General features: G+C 40.7%; 1 protein-coding gene across 14 annotated transcripts in view; it reads left to right on the top strand.

The window, feature by feature from the left end:
• The window catches only part of PEAK1 (pseudopodium enriched atypical kinase 1), a 197,749-nt gene that overhangs the window by 157,999 nt on the left and 15,813 nt on the right, over positions 1–23,937 (top strand). For all 14 annotated transcript variants that reach the window (XM_072950954.1, XM_072950953.1, XM_072950948.1 and 11 more), the window contains 2 exons: positions 12,882–13,075; positions 22,370–23,115. In XM_072950954.1, coding sequence (XP_072807055.1) covers positions 12,882–13,075; positions 22,370–23,115 — 940 coding nt within the window. The remainder of the gene's footprint in view (positions 1–12,881; positions 13,076–22,369; positions 23,116–23,937) is intronic.

Below are 23,937 nucleotides of genomic sequence, written 5' to 3'. Positions count from 1 at the left end.
CTGACCTCTCCCCTCCATGATTCACATACAACTATACATTTGATATCGCCACTTTATTTTTTTATATGTTATTATCTTTTTTTTTAATTTTTTTTCAAGCTTTTTGGGGGGGTGCAATTACATTTTTTTTAATTTATTTGTTTTAATGGAGGTGCTGGGGATTGAACCCAGAACCTCATGCATGCTAAGCATGTGCTCTACCACTAAGCTATACTCGCCCCCCTTGATATCTCCACTTTAAATGTCAAATGGACATCTCAAGTAAAACAGGTCCAAAACACAACTCTTGATTTTTCCGTACAAATCTGTTCCATCCCATGTCTTCCCTTGATAAATGGTCCAATCATCTATCTTGGTGATCAGACTAGAAAACTAGGAGTCATCTTTGTTTCTCTCTTTCCCTCACCCCCTACATCCAAAATACCATCAAGTCTTGTCGACTCAACCTCCCGATCATATCCCAAATCTATTTACTTCTCTCCATCTCTGCTTCTACCACCCTGGTCCAAGCCACCATCCTCTCTCACCTCTTGTATTTTCCTAATTGATCTCCCTTCCTCATCTCTTGTCCCTTTTAACCTAGAGTCTCTGGAACAGCCAAGTACTCTTTTTAAAATGCAGATCCCATTGTTTCAACTCGGTGAAGAAAATCCCTGTGGAATATGACTTCTTGCAGCCTGTTTAACCTGTCTCCTGCTCACCCCCTTGCTCATGAATTTCTCACGTTACAATAATGTAGAATAATATAGCATAACACAGTTTCTTTCTGTTCTTCAAACATGCCAAGCGTGATCCCTCTTTACCAGCTACTCCCTTGGTTTGGTCTGCTTCCTTCAGATCTTTGCATGCTGGCTCCTTGTCATTCAGCTCTCAATTTAAATGTTACTCCCTTGGAAAAGTCTTCGCTGACCACCAAATCTTAAGAAACTCCCCCCATCCTCAGTCACTCCCCATCACATCATCCTTTTTTTTTTTATTTAGATTTATTCACATTTGTCACTTTTTTTTAATATATACTATTCCATCATTTCATTCCTCCCTTCTGGATTCAATTTCCTTCTACCCAAAGTATACCCATTTAGTAGTCTTTTCAGTAAACTGTGGTGGTGAACTCTTGGCTAAAATTGTATTGATTTCATAGTTGGTAGGCAGTATCTATTGCCAATCACATACATGTCCTTAAAAATTTAGTTTAAAATTGTTTTTTCTAATCAGTGATGAAAACTAATTAATGATGGAGAAAATAACTGTAACTCGCCCCAGAGTAACTGTAACACTCTCAGCCAAAGTTAAGGATTTTGTTTGCTCCCTTAATGGCCTTGTTGGTTGTCTTGAGTAGGTTGTGGGACCCAGGTCAAAGTTCACAATAACTTGCTTGTGTGTGAAGTAAGAAGTAAATGTACGCATGCGCTAGTAGCATGAGTAAGCATTATGAACAATACACGTGCGCGGGCATAATAAAAGGACAAGTGCATACACCTGAGGGCGCCCCCCCCCAGCCGCTTGTACTGCAGTAAAGTGCTGTTGTGCTCCACGTCGGTGCCTCACACCTTCTTCCAGTTAGGCAGCTCTCCTCGAATCCCTCTTCAGCCTCCCGCGGCTGACAGGCCTCTTGACCTTAGGCTGACCTTCCTAGCTCCACCAGCCCTGAACGTCCCATTCCTAGTGAGCAGAGACCGCTAGCATGTCCCCCTGGATACCACGCACGTCCAGTTTCTCCAGGACTCCCAGGACCATTTCAGGAATCTAGCTGTGCCTCACACTCCTGGAATTCCGTCCAGATCTCAGCCAACTTCTGTCTTGGATGGGGAGATTAGGTTCGGCACACCTTTACCCCCTTAGGAATGCTAGTCATCTGTATAAGCCTTCTTATACCCTGCCAAGGCCTGTTTGATCTTCTTAAAGTCCTCAGAACTCAGCCATATTCTCAATAATCCAGGAGTCAATCCTGGGAGCCCCTCCAATCCACTCTAAGGTTCAGGGGTACAGACCAGGAATTGGCAAACTGTGACCTGTGGGCCAAATGTGACCTTTCACCTACATCTGTCAATGAAGTTTTATTGGAAAACACTCATTTTTTTCACAGGTTGCCTACAGCTGCTTTTGCATTAGAACGGCAGGGTTCTGAATGGTTGCAGCAGACGCCATATGGCCTGTAAAGCCTAAAATATTTACTATCTGACCCTTCACAGAAAAGTTTGCTGACCCCTGGACTGAGCTATTATATATGATTTGTCTGTGATCTGTAGACATTCTGGTCACTAGACAGGTTTGCTACTCACTAAGGTAACCGGAGTCTGAGTCTTTTTATATACGTGTGTGTGTGCACAGGTAGTCCGGGAAAAAGTCTAAGCACCACATAGACTGAGGTAAAAGGTGATGTCCTTCTCAGGAAAATTCCGCTAGAAGCTTGAATTTCTTAATGCTTATGCTCCAGTTATATCTTTCTTTTTTGTATATACAATCTTATTTTTTAATTGAAGTATAGTTGAATTACAATGTTATGTTAGGTGTACTCCAGTTATATCTTAATTTGCATTATCTCTACTCTTTGCTAAGAGAACCTATCAAAATCCTTTTCAAGCTTAGGAACAAACTAGCCTTGAAGATCAAATTCTTATTTCTCATAAAGAAAAAAAAAATTGGAGATAGAAGCTGAAAGTAACTGCTCGCTCTCCTGATCACATGTTCTTTGCTCTAAAGAAACTTCTGGGCTGTCAGCATTTATAAAGTCACATCTGTATTTCCTGAAATATTGTTCCTAAAATATAGATGAGTTCATGAAGTCCTTACTGTTGAATTTTTAAATAATCTTGTTTTAGAGAAAACTGATAAATATCTCACTTTATCGTGGTCACAGAATGATGCAGAATGGTTACAGTGTGCTCTTCGGACAGCTCTACGTTCTTCTCCCTTTGGGAGGTGATTGAAAATCCAGAGAAGTAAACTGACTTGCTTAGAGTCTTATAATGAATGTACTCCAAAATGAGGAATCGGACTGAGAATTCCCCCACTTAATGGGTCAGTTTTGTTTCCTTGTTCGTGTAATGAATCTGAAGTTAAATGCCAGTGTCTTGTTATATAATTCCTGCATTTTCACTCACGTTGTCATACTTGTCCCAACATCTCTGAGTGTGCATCCTTCCCATTTTATAGGCAATTGAGAAACAGAGAGGTTCATTGACAATCCCAGGGCCATTCTGCAAGTAGAAAGCAGACCCAGACTCTGACTTTAGAGACGTTCGGCTCCCAAATAACTTCTGTTGCACTCTTGGTGGCAGTTATTCAGTCTGTCGGCATCTACCGTAAAGGCAGCCTAAGTGTAAGGAGGCATGTCTGTGACCACTGCGGGCCAGAGCGAAGTGTGCTGATTCACTGACCTGTCAAGCAGTCTTAAAGTAACTCAACATTGGCATAATCATTCACTCTCTTCAAAGCACTTTATGAGAATTTCCTAGTTAATACACACTCCTGTATATGTCACTACACCCATTTTATAGGTGAATAATGAGGGACGTGGAGAAAGTAGCATTGGTGGCAGAGCTGAAATTAAATTTAAGCTTCTAATGTCCAGGCCTTTATTCAGGCCCCTCGGCCGCAGTTTCAGTCAGTGAGCATTTAACATAACTGCCGCAGAGTATTGATTAGAGTCATCAGGTGATATTTAAAGGTTTAATTCCAAGATGAGCAGTTTATCCTCATGGTGCCCCTGTGATGGTGATTTGTTAGTAGTAGGGAGAAAGGCTTGCCTGAGAAGAGCAGAGTGATGACAGCAGTGCACACCGATCAAGTGCCCGCACCAGCTCCTGGTTATCAGGGAGTGAAGCAGCCTCGAGAGTCAGCTGTTGGCCTTTCTGTGTGGCGGGCACGTGGATGAAGCTCCGCTCTGCATCAGGGAAGATGTCCTGTTCCTCTGACTTCCTAGTGGGGAGGGAGTTCCCCACCCACCCCCCTTTGGAGGCTCCACATTGGAACCTGTCACAATCCCATTCTCCATTGTGATACAGGCAGAAATTTTGCTGGGAGGAGTGTGGCTAAAGATCCTGGTGATGTTCCCCAGTGCCTCACTGCCCAGATCCCACCTGATCTGATTTATTCAGTACCCGTTCACTGCGTGCTTTCTCTGACCCTCAGCCCCTGCTATCTTAGCTTGGGCTGCCACAGCAAAATGCCACCGACTGGGTGGCTTAAAGGACAGAAATGTATTTTCTCACAGTGCTGGGGGCCAGAAGTCCAAGATCAAGGTACCAGCTGTTTGTTTTCTGGTGTGGACTCTTCCTGACTTGATAGCCACCTTCTCATTATGTCCTCACCTTCCTCTGTAACGTGCGTGGAGAGAGGTCTCTGGTGCCTTCTCTCAGAAGGACAAAAATCCTGTCTGACAGGGCCCCAGCCTTATGACCTCATTAAATATTACTTCCTTAGAGGCCCCATCTCCAGCTGCAACCACCCTGGAAGTTAGGCTTTTCCACAAGTGAATTTTGGGAGACATGAACATTCAGTCCATAACATCTGCCGTGGATGTGCAGAGAAGGAAGGGTCCCCGTGGACAGTGAGACATCATGGCTAATGTGAGACTTGAATAGTCTATTTTTTAATTTTTTGCTCACTTAAAAATTTTTTTTAATTTTATTTTTTGTTGTTGTTGAGGGGGGAGGTAATTAGGTTTATTTATTTATTTTTAGAGGAGGTACTGAGGGTTGAACCCAGGACCTCGTGCATACTAAGCATGCGCTATTATCACTTGAGCTGTACCCTCCGCCCCTGAATAGTCTTTAATGGCTGGCTGAGTTTGAAATAGATGGAAAGCAGGGAGGCAACTATAGGAAGGGAAAGTACGTTCAGTAGAGCTGTGGAACGTGGTGTGTCCAAGGGACAGGGAGTTATGATGTACATACATTGCCGGGAACTGAAGGTTGTTGTCTCAGAAAGTTTGGAGTAAAGATGAAAACACATGCTGCAGTCTCATGGGAAAGGGCTCTGAAGTCCTGCAGGCAGTCTGGACCTGACCTCGACAGATCACGGGGATCTACGGATGGTGTCTGCGGAGGAGCAGCAGAACACAGGGTTTTAAGAAGAGTCCCCTGGCGGGGCGGGTAGACGGCACAGGTGCCGTGGTCCATCTCGGAGCAGCTCTTCCAGTCATAGGGGCCCGCCTTTTGTGTCACCCCTGTCCTCTGTTGATAACAGAGAACTGAGACAGTGCTGCACGTTGGCAGGCGTGACTCATTGCTGGTGTCACAGGTGCCATTTCCTATTTTCAGAGTGGTCTTCGCCCAGCCAGGCCTTCTAATAAAAATCATAAATGTCATACTAGGCCAAATCCTCTTTTTCTAACGTTTCACAAGTTGTATAATTGTATTCTAAGAATAAAGCTCGGAAGGTAAGGATTGGCCCCAAAGCACTCCCTCCCTTTTTTAATAACCTGTTACGGATCTCTCATCTGTGGCCACTTACGTTGCTTTATCTCACCTCTTCAGCTCTGTCACTTCTGAGTAGTGATGCTCCTTTACTTAAAAATTTCCTACTCATTTCTTCTGCTTTACTCCTTTTGTGCTTAATTTCCCTGTTCTCCCTGTGAGGAGGGAGGCAGTAAAAATTAATCTCTCAGAGTGTGGGCCTAGGACTAACTGCATCAGAATCACTACCCTGGGGTGTTTGTGTAAATGCGGGTTCCTGGGTGATACCCCAGAGCTGTAAACTCAGTCCCTGGGGGTGGGAGCCACAAATCTTGCATCTCTAACAAGGTAATTCTCAGGCGTCTTGAAGTCTAGTAACATTTGGCACCATGTATTAGAACAGCAGGCTTTGCAGTCACTCAGGTCTGGATTTGAATCCCGTGCTCAGCACGTTATCAGCTCTTGTCATCCGGACACGTTACTTGCCTTCTTCTTCTTAGTTTCCTCATCTACAAACTGAGAGGCTAAATAATGTATCTGTTTAGAGCACAGATCCCAGAGCTGAACTTCTGGGTTTGAATCTCGGTTCTACCAGTTACTAGCTGTGTTATCTGAGGCAAATAACTTAGCCACTCTGGCCTCTAATATTTCCTCATTTCTATAACAGAGATAATAACCTTGTAAGACTTAAAAGAACTCATGTTAAGTATTAGAGCGGGGTTAGGGGGCAAGGGAAGGAATTTTGCCCAAAGGGTGTGTTTGACAGGAGACTATTTGGTTATCACAACTGGGAAAGCAGAGACTGGTTCCCACACCTAGTGGACAGAGGTAAGAGAGGTTAGTGCGATCCTACAGTGCACAGGACAGCCCTCCCCGACACAGAATTACCTGGTGCAAAATGTCAATGGTGCCACTTTTGAGAAACACAGCTTAGAACAGGCACATAATAAGCTCTATGTAAGTTTTGGCTGCTATTATTATTCGCTGTTATGGGAGTAACAAGCTTTACTCGGAGTATTATTTAAGCTCAGTGACTAGCTTTCGGCAGGTGTGGCGGTAGTGCTGGTGGCGATTATTATTAGGAAGCCAGATATCTACAAATGCAGTCTTTCTATACAAGAGCAGTTCCCATTTAAAGAAATCCTTTTCCAGTATAAATAATGACTTTGTTTAGAGTTTTTCAAAGGTAGAACACATCTGTAATCATTAATACCGCACATTTCAATAATAACTTTTTCAAAGCACTTTTACTTCGGCTTCATAGTCACCATTTATTGTAGAATCTTTACAAGACGCCAAGCTTGTCTGACAGCACCAGCGGGGCAGAAAGAACACAGAGGGTTGGGTAGCGGGGTGCTGAGTTCAGCTCCTGACTCTGTCACCTAAGTACACGTATGACCTTGGGCAGTTCATTTCACTTTCAGTAATTGCCTCCACCTCTTGAGGTGTTTTTGTGAATTAAAAGGAAAAGTGCGCAGCCTGGGCAGCGGGGAGCAGGAGTAGGTTCTGGATCGTGTTAGTTCCTGTTCCCTCGGTGGCACACCGTGCTTTTGGAGAGTGTAGTGTACGTAGTCACCTCGCTCCGCTGACTCAGAGGGCAGCTGAGCAGCTGAGGCCGATAGAGGAAATGGGAAAAGATGCAATGACTTGCTTTTCCAATGCTTCTGGGCAAGTGGAAATAGTCCAGGACCCGAAAAACGACTGTTCCATATCTTCCCTGCCGCGGTTCTGTTGGAGAGGCCTGTGCTTACTTTCTTTAATACTTGCTTTTTCCAGGAAAGAAACATCAACATTTGACCCATTCTTTAGAAGGGAGCAGAGGCCAAATGATGATGCTGAGAATCTCTCTCCACCCCTCTGTTATTAAGAAGGGCAGCCTTATTTTATTGCTCTTTTCCAAAATTAATTTATCTTTTCTGTTCATTGGCACAGATGGCATTCTTTTTGGGGGTTGATAATTACATTTACTTTTTTTTTTATTTTTAGAGGAGGTACTGGGGGTTGAACCCAGGACCTTGTTTATGCTAACCATCTGCTCTACCACTTGAGCTATAGCCTTTCCCCTACAGGTGCCATTCTGACTTTGTATTTCATAGGATCTTAAAACTGTAATTTTTCTTAGTATTATGAAGGTGACAGTGATTTACAGTGGCCTGTGTTCTTATCTACTTTACTGTCTTGCGGTCTGGTACCTTGAAGACATTTTAAATTTGCTATTCACATTTGTTTAAAAGAAAAAAAGGATGAAACTGTGCAGTGTCTAGAAATTAGAGTCTATTCAAGACCTTGCACATGGCTGCCAGTCTTCCCCATCCTCAATCCTCGCCACTCTCACAGCAGGAAGAACTGCCTTTGTTTGACCAGTCTATGTTAGACATATTAGCAAGAACTCATCAGATCTCAGTTAAAGGTTAATCTCAGTTCAGGATAAGAAGTTTGAAGTTTTCAGTGAAAGACTACTAAAGGCTTAGTGGAAAATTGGAGACACTAAGATAGTGATCTACGGACACAACGCTTTTCTACCTGAGAATGCCAGTGATTGGAAAATGTAGCAAAATCAAGTTGATGACCTGGAAACTAAGATAGGATTAAGAAATGTCATATTGGTGGGGGGTCCTACAGGTAGAGAGGCAGAGAGAAATGGAGTTTTTCCCCCTTTCAGTAGATAAACGGTGTGGGATTTGATAACTTTGAACTTTCCTCCTCATGTGTTGATTCACATCCCGTTCCTGCAAAGGTCCATCCTCCCCAGCAACTCCAGAAATAAGCAGCTTTGGAAACCAGTAATAAATCCATGAAATGTGTTTCTGATGTGCTTTGATTAGATTTTTAGGGGTAAAAGGAAGTTTTAAAAAATCACATGTTTGCTTCTTGGCTGTCTTGGGCAACTAAAGACAAATGCAGCTGCTGAAGAGAGCTGGCAAATGGGAGTGTAGGATGAGGAGAACTGGCAAATGGGAACGTAGGGTACCATTTGCCCCAAGAGGCAGATGGTCTCTATAGAAGCCTGATTTCATTTACTGTTCCTTCTGAAGCTGAATGAAAGTGGTTGAATTTGAAGATAAAGTTAAACTGAAATTGTGGAAATACTTAGATACATAAAAGCCTTTAATCTGTTCTAATGTAGCATTTGATTTGCCTTTTTTAAAAGTATATTCAGATATTAACAGAATTTCTGCAAAAATCTGTCCTGAACGAATTTGCCAGGAAAAAAAGGAGGATTATTTCATTTGATGGTGTGATGATTAATCCTACCACCTGGATAAGCCAAGTGAGCTTCCCGCTGGAGATTGCTTCTGCATCTTTGAATTATGTATGAGTATTGCAGACTGATGAGACATAACCTCACTGAGGGATTCATCTGTATAACAGACAAATCTGTAACAGTGTTACTGTTCCCTCTGAATACCTTAAGTTCATTCCCCATGTTCAGAAAGTGAGATGTGTCTTTGTCCTGGAGGTGGTGACATGATTTTTTTAAGTGGCAGGTCAGACATGATCAAATCTCAGTTAAAAACTGATCATTAATGAAAAGTTGGTCGAAGAGTTTGAGATTCGGGCAAACGTGTGTTATCTTCCATTATGAAAGCAGAACGAGTGCTGAGGGTCCAGGAAAAGAGCAGGCAAAGTCAGGGTCCGACCTAGCCTGACGATCGGGGACCTGGATGTCAATGCCATAGTAATTGCAGGCGCTAGGGACTGTTCCAGCATGAATTTAAACAGCAGAAATAGGAAAGCCTCTTTGTGGGCCATTAATCAGTTAACAGTTCTGTTTTATAGTAATAAATACCAACTGTACTTCCCCTGAAAAAAATCTAGTGACCCTCATCATTACTTGCTGCTACTTCAAGGCATATACTAAGATATAATGTAGTAGAAATTCTAGTAGGTTTCTTTTAATTTCACTTTAAAGAATTTTTTTGCCATCCGTCTCATGGATGACATGGGGGAAATTTTCACTTTCTCCGCTATCTCCCTCCTAATGTTGTCATCTAGTTTGTACATGAGAGAAAATAGGGAAATGGAATCCAGATTCTCTGATTCCCATTTTGGTGTTTTCTCCATTAGATTAAACATTTCCCAGTGAAATGGTGGTGGTGAACCACTTTGTTAGGAGATAAAACCTGTATTTGGAAAGTGTCATTTCACTGTTTGGGAGGGTTTTCTGATTTTATATCTGAATATGAAACACACACAAAAATCAGTGGTCAAAAATTATATCCCCTTAAGAAATTAATATGCCTGAAATAAGTTATTTGTAAGATTTTACCTCCTTTCCTGCTGGACAGTTTGTACACAGTGACGGAGTCACCTTCTCTGATGCAGTTCTCGGGTCTTTTTCATTTTTTAGTCACAGCATGTTACCATATCTAGGCTTGAACTCTCAGAACCTCTCCCTTTCCCCTTCTCTCTCTCTTACCATTTTAATGATACAAAGAGTTATTCTTCCCTCAAGCAGCAAGTGATGACATATCATTGATGCATTTTTAAAAATTCTAACTTTTAGACACTGCTGTCACTGTAAATGCAGATTAAACGTCTCAGCATTCATTTGTGAATTCGTGTGATTTTACTTTCATCAGTTCTCTTCGCATAGTTCTTTACAGTTGACAGTTGTTTTAATTAGTGATTTAATATACCAGTGCACTCATTTAAAATGTGCTTATGAAAACTGACCCTTATATAGAATACAGGTTGTGCTGCCTTGGTCTTCAAAGAGTTAATAAAACTAGCTTTCACTTTGCTTAGTTCCCCAAAGGTTATTTGGCACATTTCCCAGACCAAACCCCTAAGGTAAAGGTCAAGGTGCAGTGGGTTATATTAAGGTGCAGAATTTGAGCCTCTTGTATCTTGCCCAACTTGTAGTCCTCCAGAAACTCAGTGGGAGCTATGGTTCATCAGAGCTTCAGAACATGATTAACAGACTGAAGAAGGCCCTGTAGAATTTCCTTTAATGGGGAATTGTGTGAGTGAGTACAGTGGGTGAGTCTTTAATACTTCTTGCTTTTTAGCATCCATATTTTATTTTGAGAACCCCTTAAGAGTTCAGAGCTGTGTTACACGTATGTGGGAACAGGCCCAGGGAATTCCTCACTGGTTAAGAGCAGCAGCTGTTCCTTGTAGTTTTCACAGTAGGGCTCAATGTAAACAGCCCGTTCCCCGGGAGGAAATGAGACACGCAAGGGCAAAGTCATGGTTTCTGAACCAGCCTTCACCAGTCCTTTGTGACAAATGGAAAAGAGAGCTTCCTTTTATTAATAACGATGTGATTGGGGGAGGAAAGCGGAAAGGCAAGAGCAAGGCTGCAGAGATTAGGAGCCTAAAAACACCTTCTTAGAAACCTCTCAAGTTGACTCTAGGATAAGAAGAGAGTGTCTGGAGGTTTAATGTTTTCCCTCTCAAAGGGGGCTGATATTGTTTAATCACTTTATATTTATTGCTTTGAAATAAAAATGGCTCATATTAACTTTTGCCCAGCAAAGATCATTTTCCCTCTTCTGAAGCATGTTGATAACTACTCAGTGACCTATAGTCTTGACACTCAGTGGTATCTGAGATTGTCTCAGCAGTGTCACTTTGCTTGTCTTCACTAATGCATGGAAGTAGAGCCCCCTTGTTACCTTGATTTTATGATGCTCCATGGTAGGATAAACTAGCACTGTTTTGGGTTAATAACCTTAGCAGTCCTTTAAGAAGAGGCAGCATGCTTAACTGTGTGACGCTTCCTTTTACATAAACCACCCTGTTGACTGCTAATGGAGTGATTCTTTTTCACCTTCCCCTATCTGCAAGAGCCAAAGCCCAGAGTGGTACTTCCAGCTCATTGCTGTCTCCCAATAGAGAGACCTCTGGCTCTGCCACCTTTGAAAGAGTATTTTTGAAGTTGTGTATCCAGCAGACTTCAAGGCTTATTTTTCTGTTCAGGCACAAGCATAATTTCCATAATGAAAGATTGATAAGAAAGTACTCCTCTTTCAGATCTACTCCCTCAAATCCACAGGTGATATATGTTCTGATGACACATGATCAAACAAAGCACTTCTTTTAAAGAAACTTGTAAATGACTCACTGCCATTTGAAAATCCAGAAATAACATATAACAGTATATAAGATGCTTCCTTTCCTTCTTTCTTTTGTCCATTTAAAAAAAAAATGCAAGAAGAAAAGCTGGTGAGTGTGTAACAGTCTAGGAATACTTTTAGTAGACCCAAAAACCATTAAAGGTGCCTGATTTTGAATTTATTTCATTGACCAGCCCAATGAGATTTTCAAACTAGGCCAATTTTCTCCACCAACATTTAATAACTTGTTCCATCTCCTTGTACTTTATAGCAACAGAATTGACAGTTCAGGCAGGGTGGGGTATGGGGAAGATTGGGAGAGACAGCTAGAAGCAAATAAGGGAGCAGCAGCAAAATAGGATTAGGAAACACAAAGCATGATGGGTGACCATTCTCTGGTGTGTGGCCTATGGGATGCTTCAGATTCTCTTTAATAGATAAGATTAACTAGGGTACGGAACTTTCTTTTCCATTTGCTTTGCCTGCTGCATGCATACAGGCAAAGGTTAATGCTTCAATGTGGCAACAAGCCTCCTGGCCTCAAAATAATTGCTTGACTTCCTTATTTAAATCTCAACTTTATTCCCAATTCTTTACCAAATACTTTCATAAATACTTTAGTGTGTAGTAAATACTATATACTAAATAAATACTATAAAGTATTTCATATTTACTATAGTTCTATAGTACAGTCTGCCCTTCTTAGTCACAAGTTCCATATCCGTGGTTTCAACCAACCACGGATTGAAAATATTAGGGGAAAAAATTCCAGAAAGTTCCAAAAAGCAAAAATTGAATTTGCTTTGCCCAGTCAACTGTTTATATAACATTCACATTGTATTTACAACTACTTACATAGCATTTACATTGTTTTGGGTATTATAAGTAATCTAGAGATGATTTAAGTATATGGGAGGATGTGTGTAGGTTCTATGCAAATACTATGGCCAGTTTATATAAGGGACTTGAGCATCTGTGGATTTTAGTATCTGGGGGGCGGTCTTGGAACCAGTCCCCTGAGCGTACCAAGGGATGACTGTACTATTATATGGTAAATATAGTAAATGTGCTAATGGCTTTCTCAAACACTTGAGCATATTTGTCTTTACCTAGTTCAGCATTCAGCTCCCTCTACCACCACTCTCACCACCTCCTTTTGTATTACTCTCTAATTTCCCTTTGAGCCCGTTATATCCCTTCTACCAAACTGGATTCTCAGTGTGTATGAATCAAGGTCAATAGAAGCATCTGCCTGCGGGAAAGACCGCCTTGTATTCAGACAGGTATGCTGGGGCTTATGACCCACTGCTGTGACTGTAGGGCCACTTACTTACATTTATGGCAATTACATGCCTTCATAAATCTACATTTTAGCGAAGACCTTTGAATGCCAGTGTGACGGTGGTCTGATCTGTTGCAGTCATGTGACCCATGAAGTGACAGAGGATTTTTCTCCTCGGGATCCAAAAACTGTTGTTGTGAAGCAGGATGGCGGGGCCTGCACGTCAGTCACACCAGCATTGCCTCTACCTGAACTGGAAAGGGCAGAGGAAAAAGAAGACATTTCAGATCCTCTGGACCTGAATCCCTGTAGTGCTACATACAGCAACTTAGGTAAGTGCAAATGTCATATAAGTAGTATTTAAACTTTGCCGAATGCTGTATTTCCCTGGAGAGATGGTTTTTATTGCTCTGCCGTGCAAAAGTTGGACTACTGGAGTTATAGATTATAACTCACATTCAAAAAAGTCTTGTGTTTAATACATACGAGGCATGTGTTAAAACACCTGTTACCATGAGTCCTGTGCCATGTGCTAAGAGTCTGACATGGTCCCTGCCTTGAGGGACTCCCCTGGAGGGAAAGAGATGAGCTTGTTAATGACTTCAGTATAATATGATAAGTGCAGTGGTGGAGAATACACGTGGAATATTTTTTATATTATGCAGGGGAGGGTATCAAAAGATGCCTCCCTGGAGATAATTCCTGAATTGATTTACCTGGTTGATGGAGGGAAAGAAGAGTATTTTAACCAGAGGCAATAACGTGAGCAAAAAGCGTGGAGATACAAAATGTGGATTCCACAACCATTTAGTGTTGCTGAAGTGTGCACTGGAGAGTTAGACGGATCGTGCATTTCAGGTTAAACCTTAGATTTTTTCTGCTGTTTGTGATAGTGAACCATCAAAGGAATGACATGATTAGATTTGTATTTTAGAATGTCCACTGCAAGGCCACATGCGAGCATGGATTAGCGGAAATTATCTGGTAGCAGGAAATCTGGTGTTTGAATACTATTCCAGGACCACCTAGAAGGACAAGAAAGAAAGGCCTCAACTAAGATAGTGGGAAAGTGAACAGTGGATAGATTTAAGAGATATTTGAGAGGTAAAATACCTCAGTGATTCATTGAATGCGAATAAGGTAAAGAATCCATAATATATCCCAGGTTTCTGGCTTGGAGCTCATGGGCTCAAGGAGATAAGGTCCAAATTATTGTTGGTGTTTAGGCAAAGCCTGAGGGACCATCTCTTAGAGATGCTGTGAAGGAGAATCCTGCACCACATAGAGGGTTGAACTAAATCATCTCTAATGTACCTGTCAGTACAAAGATTCTTCAATTTTGTAACCATCTTTACTCTTCTTCCTTGAGTGCCCAGTGACTCTGATCTGTCTCTCTCCCTTGAGTGTTTCCTCCCTTCTGAAAAACAAAGCTTTGGGCTGGACCATTTCTTGGTGCTGTTCTCCCATGAAGTCAGGAGAGAGATGAGTAGCATGCACTGGACTGCTACATGCACAGCACTAGTAAGATGCTTATGGACCACTGGCCAACTCACACCTGTCTGGAAGCCAGTGGCATGTACTGTCAAAGCATTCTTCTGCCTAGTTTCTCAGCCCCTTTATTTGTTTGTTTTTTTTTTTTTGTCCATCAGGTTATTGTAAGGAAAAATCATTCTAAGATCAGCTAGTGTACTTGGAAATAAAGGTGTCCTTAAGAAGACCAAAATATTAGGTAAAACGATAGGAGAAATGCTTTAAGATGCCCTTTTAGGGAAGCTCAATTATAACAACCCACATGCAGGTGAAAATGCATTCATAAGGAAAAAAACTTCCATTCTGAGTTCTAGAAGGCTTTTAATGATGTATGAGTGGAGGAGAGTCTACTTTTGCAGCGTAACCAAGCAACCACCTTGGGTACCATTTTCCACTTGGGATAGATTTTATAGTCAAGCAGCTTATTGAACTTTTCCCATTCTTTTACATTTTATGAGGTATAAGATGACAATTTTATTTTTTATTTACTGTATGTCCTCAGACAGCATAATATATCAAGAATTATATTTCAGACATTTTCACTGCACCAAAATTTTTCATAACATCCTCAGTAACATATATACTAATGGTTACTGATCATGTGTTATCTTATGGCATCTTTTCTTTAGAAATATCCATTAGCTAACAGTTAAAGTTAACTTTTTTCTTATCGTCTTTTCAGTTATATAGATTGTTAGAAAAAATAGAGCATTACTTTCATGAATATGCCAACTGCCTTACATATATTAACTCATTTAATCTTTACAACAACCTTAGGAATTATTATCCCCATTTTTCAGATGAGGAAAGTAAGTCAGAGTGTCTTGGCCAAAGTCACAGAACCAGTAAGGACTAAACCAAGATTGGGGAACCCAGTTGGTCTATATTACTGGACTACAGTGATTGTAACCACTAAATTCTTCTAAAATACTGGACTATGGCTCCCTCTCTTTATTTTTTTTTTAAGTCATCTACTTTGAGACACATAATTTAAGATTTTTTTTAAAAAGATTATGATTAGAGTACAAAAATACGAAGTCATAATGCTCCATCAGAAAAATATCTTTCCTTCTATTCCCCTAGAAATATTTCCTTCTGTTTCCCTATTGCTTTACTTTTAAAAATACGTGATGCTTGTAAAATGTTGCCTAGTTATTCTCAAGTGCTTAAGTGGCTGTACTTGACTCCATAGGGTTTGCTACATGGTCAGTTGCTTCTTTGGAAAGGTTTTACTATGTGAGGAAAGTAATAACTGAGTAATAGATAGGGCTGACTCCATCAGTTCTACAAACTGATAGGGTTTTTTTGTTTTAATTTTTTGGTTTTTTGTTGTTATTTTTTCCTAATGCAACAAGTAACCCTTCAGGTTCAGCATTTTTCCCCCTTTTCCTTAACATAAATAAAACAAACTTTATTTTTTGTATAATTGAATTATTAGATTTTAGAGCTACACTATGCAGTATGGTAGCCACTAGCCACATGTGGCTATTTAAATTTAAATTCATTAAAATATCAATAAAAATTCATTTCCTCGGGCTCACTTGCAATATTTCAAGTGCCCAGTAGCCACATGTGGCTAGTAGCTACTGTAGTCAGCATGCAGATGCAGAACATTTCTGTTGTCACAGAAAGTTCTATTGAACAGCACTACTTTAAAAGATCAGTTATTTGGGGGATTTGTATTGAATCTGTGAGCACAAAAATCAGTGGTTTTTATGCAACTTGACAACTCCGTAAGAAGGCTGCCCCTTACAGAGTGATGGTTTTCCTCTGGGTGATGGTGATATGAGATCACTGAACAAACTCTGATCTATAACACCTTAATTGACCTCAAACTGAGTCTAGCAGAGTATCTGCCACCCAAAATGATTTCCCGAAGAAGTGATAGAAGGTTTTTTTAATCAGACCTTCAACATTTTCCCTATGTTTCCTACGTCTATCTCAAAATGTCTAGGAGAAATATCACTAGACTTTTTTTATGTGGCACACCTGACTGCTTTATCAGCCTGCTAAAATCAGGAGCTTGTAATGACTTCTCCTCTGTTGGAAATTAGTTGGTGACTTTAGCTCTCCTTCACTCACTTTGTAACTGAGTACTCTAGACATTCCTTTTTAGAGAAATCTATCACGCCTCCCTTTACTGGACAGTTTGGCTCGTTCCTCTTTCTTTGTGCCTATAACCTGGTGCATTATCTGAAACACACAGAAGGTGCTAAGAACACGTTTGAATGAATGTGCTGAAAATGACTTTAACAATTGACTTTGTAAGATTCAGGTTAGGGAAATCATGCTCTCCTGAGGAAAGTTCAAATAAGAAAATTTCAAGCCCTGGTTCATGTGTTCCGTTAATCAGCTAGGGGGCTTTTTCCCCCTAGCATGAGACTTAATCAGGGGTTTCCTATATAAAGAATTATGTAAGCCATACCTCAGCTTCCTTTCTACATGTCCCCATGAGAAACTGTCCACGTTTCTTATCTTACTTACCTGAGCATCTCCTTAAGGTTGCAGCCTTTAAACACTGAAAGAAAACACCTGGAAGTCTTCTGTCTCTAAAACTTCCTTTGGCAATGTATTGACCATCTGTTAAATTTTAAAGAGTAGATATATTTAAAGGAATGTCATTACATTGCCAGCCTTGATTTTGTAATTATGGAGTAATGTCATCATAAACAGCAGCTTAAAAAAAAATTCTAAAGGGCGTGTTACCATTCATTTATTTACTCAACAAATAATTTTTGAGGAATAACAAATAATTCTATGGGCCAGACATTAAGTCACACGATGCAAAGTTAATTATTTGAACCAAAGATTAAACAATTGCACATTTTAAAATTATCTGGATGTTTTTTTAAAAAGTGAGATTGACAGCTTTGAACATTTGTTTATGCATTTGTTGTACTTCCTACAATTGCAATTATCTCTATTTAAAAAGAAACCGTGGGCTGTGTTCCTATCTTTTAAGTTAGCTGCATTCACATTTAAAAATAGTTTCCCATATCCTGGAATTAGTTGTCAGAGTGCAATATTCAAATTACATAGATAACTTAGCCACAAATAATCTCTGTTCTTGGAAAGGTTCTCATTAATGAGATCTTAAAAAAGTTGTCTGTCAGCTGCCACAACACTGACATTCTTTAAAGTGGCCTGTGTGTCTCTTTATTTGAGGCTAAGCCTGAGCCCGAAGTGGTCTTGAAGGTCAGCTTTGTTTTATCATTTGGCATGAAGTTGATGTCCCCCCGTGGTTTGCCAGTTGGTCCTTACATTTAACTGTGGTGGGACCATGCGCCAGTAATAATGCCCAGGTGGGTTAGGACTCTTCCTCCCGAGCTGACAATGCCTGCTGCCGGGGGACCGTACAGTGAGTGCTGGGCTCAGCCAGCCGGAGGCCCACTCATTTGACAAGGCTAGTGCCCAGTGTAGTGTGTGGCATCTATATTTATAAACTCCAGTGCTTCTTTCCCAGTTTGGTAATGGTCATCTCTTCTGCTGTCCTCTCCCTCTCTGTTCTCATCTGTATTACTTGTCATGAGCCCTGGGAAAAGATTAGGGATGAAGATTGAAATTACAGTTTAAATAGAAAAATATATTCCATTTATTTTGGCTTTAACACTTTCATTTGTTGAACACCAGCTATCTCCCGGGAACCAGGCTCGACGCTGGGAATACTAGTGCTGTCTTTAAGGACTCTTGGTCTTTGGGAAAGACAGGCGTGGCAGCTGGACTCTTAGGAGCTCGTGTGTAGTTGCTGTGATGCAGATATTTAAAAGTTTAATGAAAGCCGCTGCCCGGAGGACTCTAGGAGAGGGTCACCAAGGTTTTAAGCTTAAAAGAAGAGTAGTTGTTTGCCAGATTGACAAGCAAGGGATAACAGTCCCAGTAGAGAAAAGAGTATATAAAAGGCCTGAAGCTTGATAGAAAAGTGAATGTTCAGTTAACTACAAGTAATTAATTATAGTTCCAGTGCAGAGTGAAAGGAGCAGAGTTGGCGAGATGAGGCAGAGTGGAAAAGCTGGCTAGATCATAAATGGTATGCACGTATCACAGTGAGTATCTTTTACCTGTAGGAAATGGAGAGCCACTGAAGAATTTTGAATAGAGGGACGTGATCAGGATTTTTAAAAGATCAGTCTGGAAGCTACCTACCGGATGACTGGAGGCAGGGACACTGACTAGGAAACGGCGACATTCCAGTCTTACTGGAATAAAGAGCTAATTGTGCTTATTAGCATACTGCTCCTATCCAAATGGGGCATCATCAAGTGCCTTTAATCCCCAGGACCCTAAAATTGTAATGATTGTCGGGTCTTAAGGAAACATTTGCTGTGATTTGTTTGTGATATTGTGTCTTCAATGAGAGTGCCTTCCAGTAGATCTAAGTAGTGATATAATTATTATTTTGAGTTTTTTGCTGTGTAATCATCTTTAAAATGTTGATCTTTAGAGATAATATTTTTCTTATTTCCTTTCTATTTATTATATCAATCATGTAGGTTTTAAGAGCCCATAACAATCGTTTTCCTTCTGAGGAGTCTCAAATACCCTTTTTGCTTCTTTGAAGTTAGTGTCATTAAATTATTCCCTTTTAATCCATCTTTCATCATTTGATTTTGGGAACGTGATATAAAGCCATATTTGTCAGTCTGAAGACATTTTTAAGTGGGGAGAAAGTATAAAGATAGAGTTTGAAGCACAAAAGGAAAGGAAAGGGAAGTATGAGTGTGGTTTAGTCAAACATATTTGTCCAAAAGGACTTATTTAGTATATAGCAAGGCAAGATTTAGAACACAATCTATTTTTTTTTCTGTGTAGAGAGCTGGTATGCCACAAAAATGTAGAGTATGTGATGTTATATCAGGCCTGCTGAAAGCTGAGCTTAGATCCGGTCCCAGAGGCTTGAGAAGAATGTACAGGATTAAAAGTTTAAAATAAAAACAGCTAAGATACGAAGCTTTTAAAACATTGACCCAGATGATTGGAATTCAGTTAGGAGAACTTGTCCTTCTTGGAGAAAAAAAAAAAGAAGAAAACACAGAACACTTCCAGACGCGGGAGAACGGCTTGATCTAGTCGCATGAGCTGTAGAATGCTCGCTTTTCATTTGAAACGCAAATGTTTGATTCCCGTATGGAAATCTTTGCTCCCAGGAGATCGTATCCCATTGTCTGGGGAGAGAAACCACTGTTCATTATCTCTATGTCCTTGCTGTCTTGGCTGTCCATTTTCATTTTGGAATGATGACCAGCTCTGCTGACTCTGTCCTTCAGTCTGGCAGCTGTTTACTGCACACCTGCTGCCTGTCTCGTACCACCCGAGGTTCTGAGGGAATGTAAAAAAAATACACACACACGTTAAAAAAAGCGAAAAGCACTAAGAGAACACAGAGGGAGAAGTGATGGCTCCCAGTTTGGAGAGAGGGACTGGAGAAGAGGGAGGACTTCAGTGGACAAAGAGCCATCCAAGCTGGGCTTAGGATGGAACACCTTTACTAAGGCAGAGATGTAAAAATAAAAACATGGAGCATATTCAAAGAGCAGGAGTTGAGTGATTCTTGTGGGGGGGTTGATGGGAAATAGTGGTAGGTAAGACTGAGAGCCTTGCCCGACTCCCTGAGGAGTCTGGACTTTATTCTGTCGGTGGTGAAGGTGGCGTCATCGGCCCTCTGCCGCCACCTCTGGTCAGCATTAAAGAGGTGTGGTGGAGACAGAGCTTGTCTCACTCGTCAGTCAGATCTGAGCTAATTTGAAGGAAAAAAAAAAAAGGTGCTTTTGGAATTCTCCATTCCTTCTGTGTCCGGGATTGTTTTTGTTTGTTCTAATTTAGAAAAATGGGTAGGAAATGGTGCCCCATATAAAGCCTCTCCTGAGGTCCACGCTGGAAGGAGTGAGAATAGGTTCATGTTTCTAGGTTTTTTGTTCATTAATTCATTTCTTTCCTCCTTTCTTCCATTCCTCAGCAAGACTTTGCTTTGTCCTGTGTATACAAATGAGACAAATCTCTGCCCTCAATGAGCAAACCCATAGGGAATTCAGACAGGGACACAAGTCAGGTGTTCTGAGTTTTTAGAGGGAATTGTTCACAGGATATAGCTGAGGTCCCAAGGAAGAAAGGTCAGTTTTGTCTCTTTTTCTCTTGTAGCCCTAAATATTTATTCCTGTGTTTATCAGGAGGTATTTATTGAACATCTGTTATACACAGGCCCAATTATTGACGTCAAGAACACAACAGTGAGTAAAACAAAAGTCCTGGCCCTCTTAGAGCTTAACATGCTCATATTCTTTCTCTCCCTCATTCTCATGCTGTCTGTATATACATACTTTTGTTCATATTTGTATGTAATATAGCTCTGTTTCTTGTAAAAGAATTTTACTACGTGCTATTAGTGGAGAAAGGGGGTCCTTAGGTTTGCTTATATATTGTCACAGTTTGTATAAATGCTTAGGTATTCTTAGAGTTACATGCATGGGAAATGGAATATATTGTTATTGCAATCGCAGTTTATATTGGTGCGTACCCTTGGCATTGCTGCAAGGACATGATTTTAATAAAACAAACCACCGACTTTATTCGTTATCACCCTCAAGACCATCCAGTGCCTTCTATTCTGTCTGATCCTCAGTAGGAACATCTATTAGTTTCCTAGGGTTGCTGTAACAAAGTACCACAAACTGCGTGGCTTAAAACAGGAGAAATTTATTCACTCACAGTTCTGGAAGCTAAGAGTCTGAAATCAAGGTGTTAGCAAAGCTATGTTCCCTCTGAGACCCTGGGTAGAATCCTTCCTTATTTCTTCCTAGCATCAGGTCGTGGCCATCAATCCTTAGCGTCCCTGGCTTGCAGCTGCATTACTCCAGTCTCTGCCTCTGTCATCACATGGGGTTCTCCCTGTGTGTCTGTCTTCGTAGGACATTTTCCCCTTATAAGTTCACAAGTGATAATTGGATTGAGGCCCACCCTAATGACCTCACCTTAACTTGGTTACCTTTACAGAGACTATTTCCAAATAAGGTCACATTCATAGGTATCAGAGGTTAGGACTTCAGTATATTTTGGGAGAGAGGACATAATTCAACTCATAACAGAGTATTATGCCCTAACTCTGAGATAGTGAGTGAAGATCTCATTTGAATAACATTACTAATTTTTATAATTTTATTAAAATTTCATGGTCTGTTTCTGTCTTTAAAAATATAATGCCTCCTTCCTTATTATAAAGTAAGTCCTGGAGGTGTCACTGATCACTTACATGTATGTTTTATCTTCTTCAAAGCATAAATGCTGGAAAGGAAGCAAAGATGATTGGCTCTGTAACTAGGGCTTATAAGAGAGATTCAAAAGTAGCATCTCTCAAATCACAGTTTATATGCCTCCCCCCAAATAAAACAGAATCACATAACAGTTTGTGGATGATGTTTGAAACAGCAGTTGACTGCTCATATACATGGTTTCCCTTACCACAATCACGGGGATCTTACACATAGGCAAGTTTAAGCAGTGCCAGAATCCACCTCTGTAGTGAAATAAAATAACATAGTTTATGAAATTGTATTCATATGTGCTGGATTGAAACTGACAAGTGCTGTGTACAGTACAATATAACTTTGGAACAAAGTTAAAAGAATAGAATAGAATATTCTGAGCAACAGTCTAGCAGTCTCATTTGCTGGTTCCAATTGTTTTTAATAATGCTCCCAAGTATTTTTTTAATCCACAAATGCTATCATCTCTACTCTTGTCACAATGCAATTATTTAAGTGTCTGTCATTCCTTAATATTCTAGTCTGGTAAATACAGCACTCTTGGGGCCAAGAGTGGAGAATCTGAATTCCTTCTTGAAAAGAAAGCCCATCACCCTGTTTCTATAGCAAAGAAATACTGCGACATTGTTCACATTTGTTGCTGCCATCAAGGCTTGGACTCTTACCTTAAAATTTAGCTATTTGTTCTTTGGTTGTTTTCTTTTGCACTTTGAATTAAGGTATTGACTTCTTATATTCTCGTGGCTACCTCTCTTATTTCTGCTTAAGTTTCAGTTATGTAACAAGAATGAAAATTTACTTATTCTTTACTCTTTCTTTCTTTCTTTTAAAACAATACAGGGCAATCTAGAGCAGCCATGATACCTCCCAAGCATCCACGGCAGCCTAAGGGAGCTTTGGATGATGCCATTGCCTTTGGTGGGAAAACAGACCAAGAAACACCTAATGCTGCTCAACTTACACCACCCCCACTGCCAAAGAAAATGATCATAAGAGCCAATACAGAGCCAGTCTCCAAAGACCTCCAAAAATGCCTGGAAACTACTCTTTGCGTCATGGCTAATCCCACCTACGATATCGACCCCAACTGGGATGCCAGCAGTGCTGGCTCTTCAATCAGTTCTGAACTCAAGGGGCTGGACGTTGAGTCTTATGACTCCTTGGAGAGACCTTTGCACAAGGAGCGACCTGTGCCCTCAGCAGCAAACAGCATCTCCAGCTTAACCACTCTCAGTATTAAAGATAGATTTTCCAATAGCACAGAGTCCCTGTCCAGCCGGCGTGGTCCCTCTTGCAGACAGGGCCGAGGCATCCAGAAGCCACAAAGACAAGCACTTTATCGAGGACTTGAGAATCGTGAAGAAGTAGTGTGTAAAATCCGAAGCCTTCATACAGATGCTTTGAAGAAACTGGCTGTCAAATGTGAAGACCTCTTCATGGCTGGGCAGAAAGACCAGCTCCGTTTTGGGGTGGACAGCTGGTCAGACTTCAGGCTAACCAGTGACAAGCCATGTTGTGAGGCAGGCGATGCTGTATACTACACAGCTTCGTATGCAAAAGATCCACTTAATAACTACGCAGTCAAGGTAAGAAAGTATTATCAATCTGATTTTAAGCTTCTCCAACAAACTGTCACTGAGATGGCTCTTTTTTCTTTTTTTTTTTCTCTTCATTCCTCCATTCAGCAAAAACTCACTGAGTATCCACCTTACACCAGATTTTGTAAAAAGGAGATGAACTCATTACCTAGGGGAGCTAACAGATGTAAAGAGACAGACCTATTACACAGTATACTGAGTGCGAAGACAGAGGTAAACAGAATTCTGAGGCAGCTTAGAAGAGCCTTAACCCAGACTCTAGATGCCAAATAATTCTTCTTAAAGTAGGTAGCCCTTGAGCTGTGGTCGTTTGCAAAGGTTCCCTGTACAAATGAGATCTATTATGTTCCTTCCACTCTGTTTCTGTCTCTATTCTCTGGCAAATAAGAGACCCTTGTCACCTTGTTTTCTAACTCCTCTGCTTGGAAGGTAACCAATATTTTTATTGGGAACTTTTTAAATGTTGTATATTGTAATCGTCACAAAGACTTCATGTCTTATCCATTTGACAGATAAGAAAATAAAGCTTAGGGTCACACAGCTAGCAGTAAGTAGAGCCAGGATTTCACCACAGATCTCTCTGACTCCACTCTGTCCCGTATGTCACAGGTTGTGTCTGTCACCCATTCCAGAGAGCCCACTTCTTTAAGAGGGCTAAAACTGTTAGCATCAAGAATTCTTGTGCAATTACATTCACTGTAGCAGCAAGCCATAGGCTCCATCCAGTATAATAAATAAAGCTTGGGCTTTGATGTCCAAAAGATCTGGGTTCAAATCCTGACTCTGCCACTTAGTAGTTCTGTTGCAAGT

This window comes from Vicugna pacos, chromosome 27, assembly GCF_048564905.1.
Source record: "Vicugna pacos chromosome 27, VicPac4, whole genome shotgun sequence".
NCBI classification, from domain to species: Eukaryota; Metazoa; Chordata; class Mammalia; order Artiodactyla; family Camelidae; genus Vicugna; species Vicugna pacos.
Note: the sequence above shows the minus strand (reverse complement) of the source record. Positions and strands in the feature narration are given on the sequence as shown.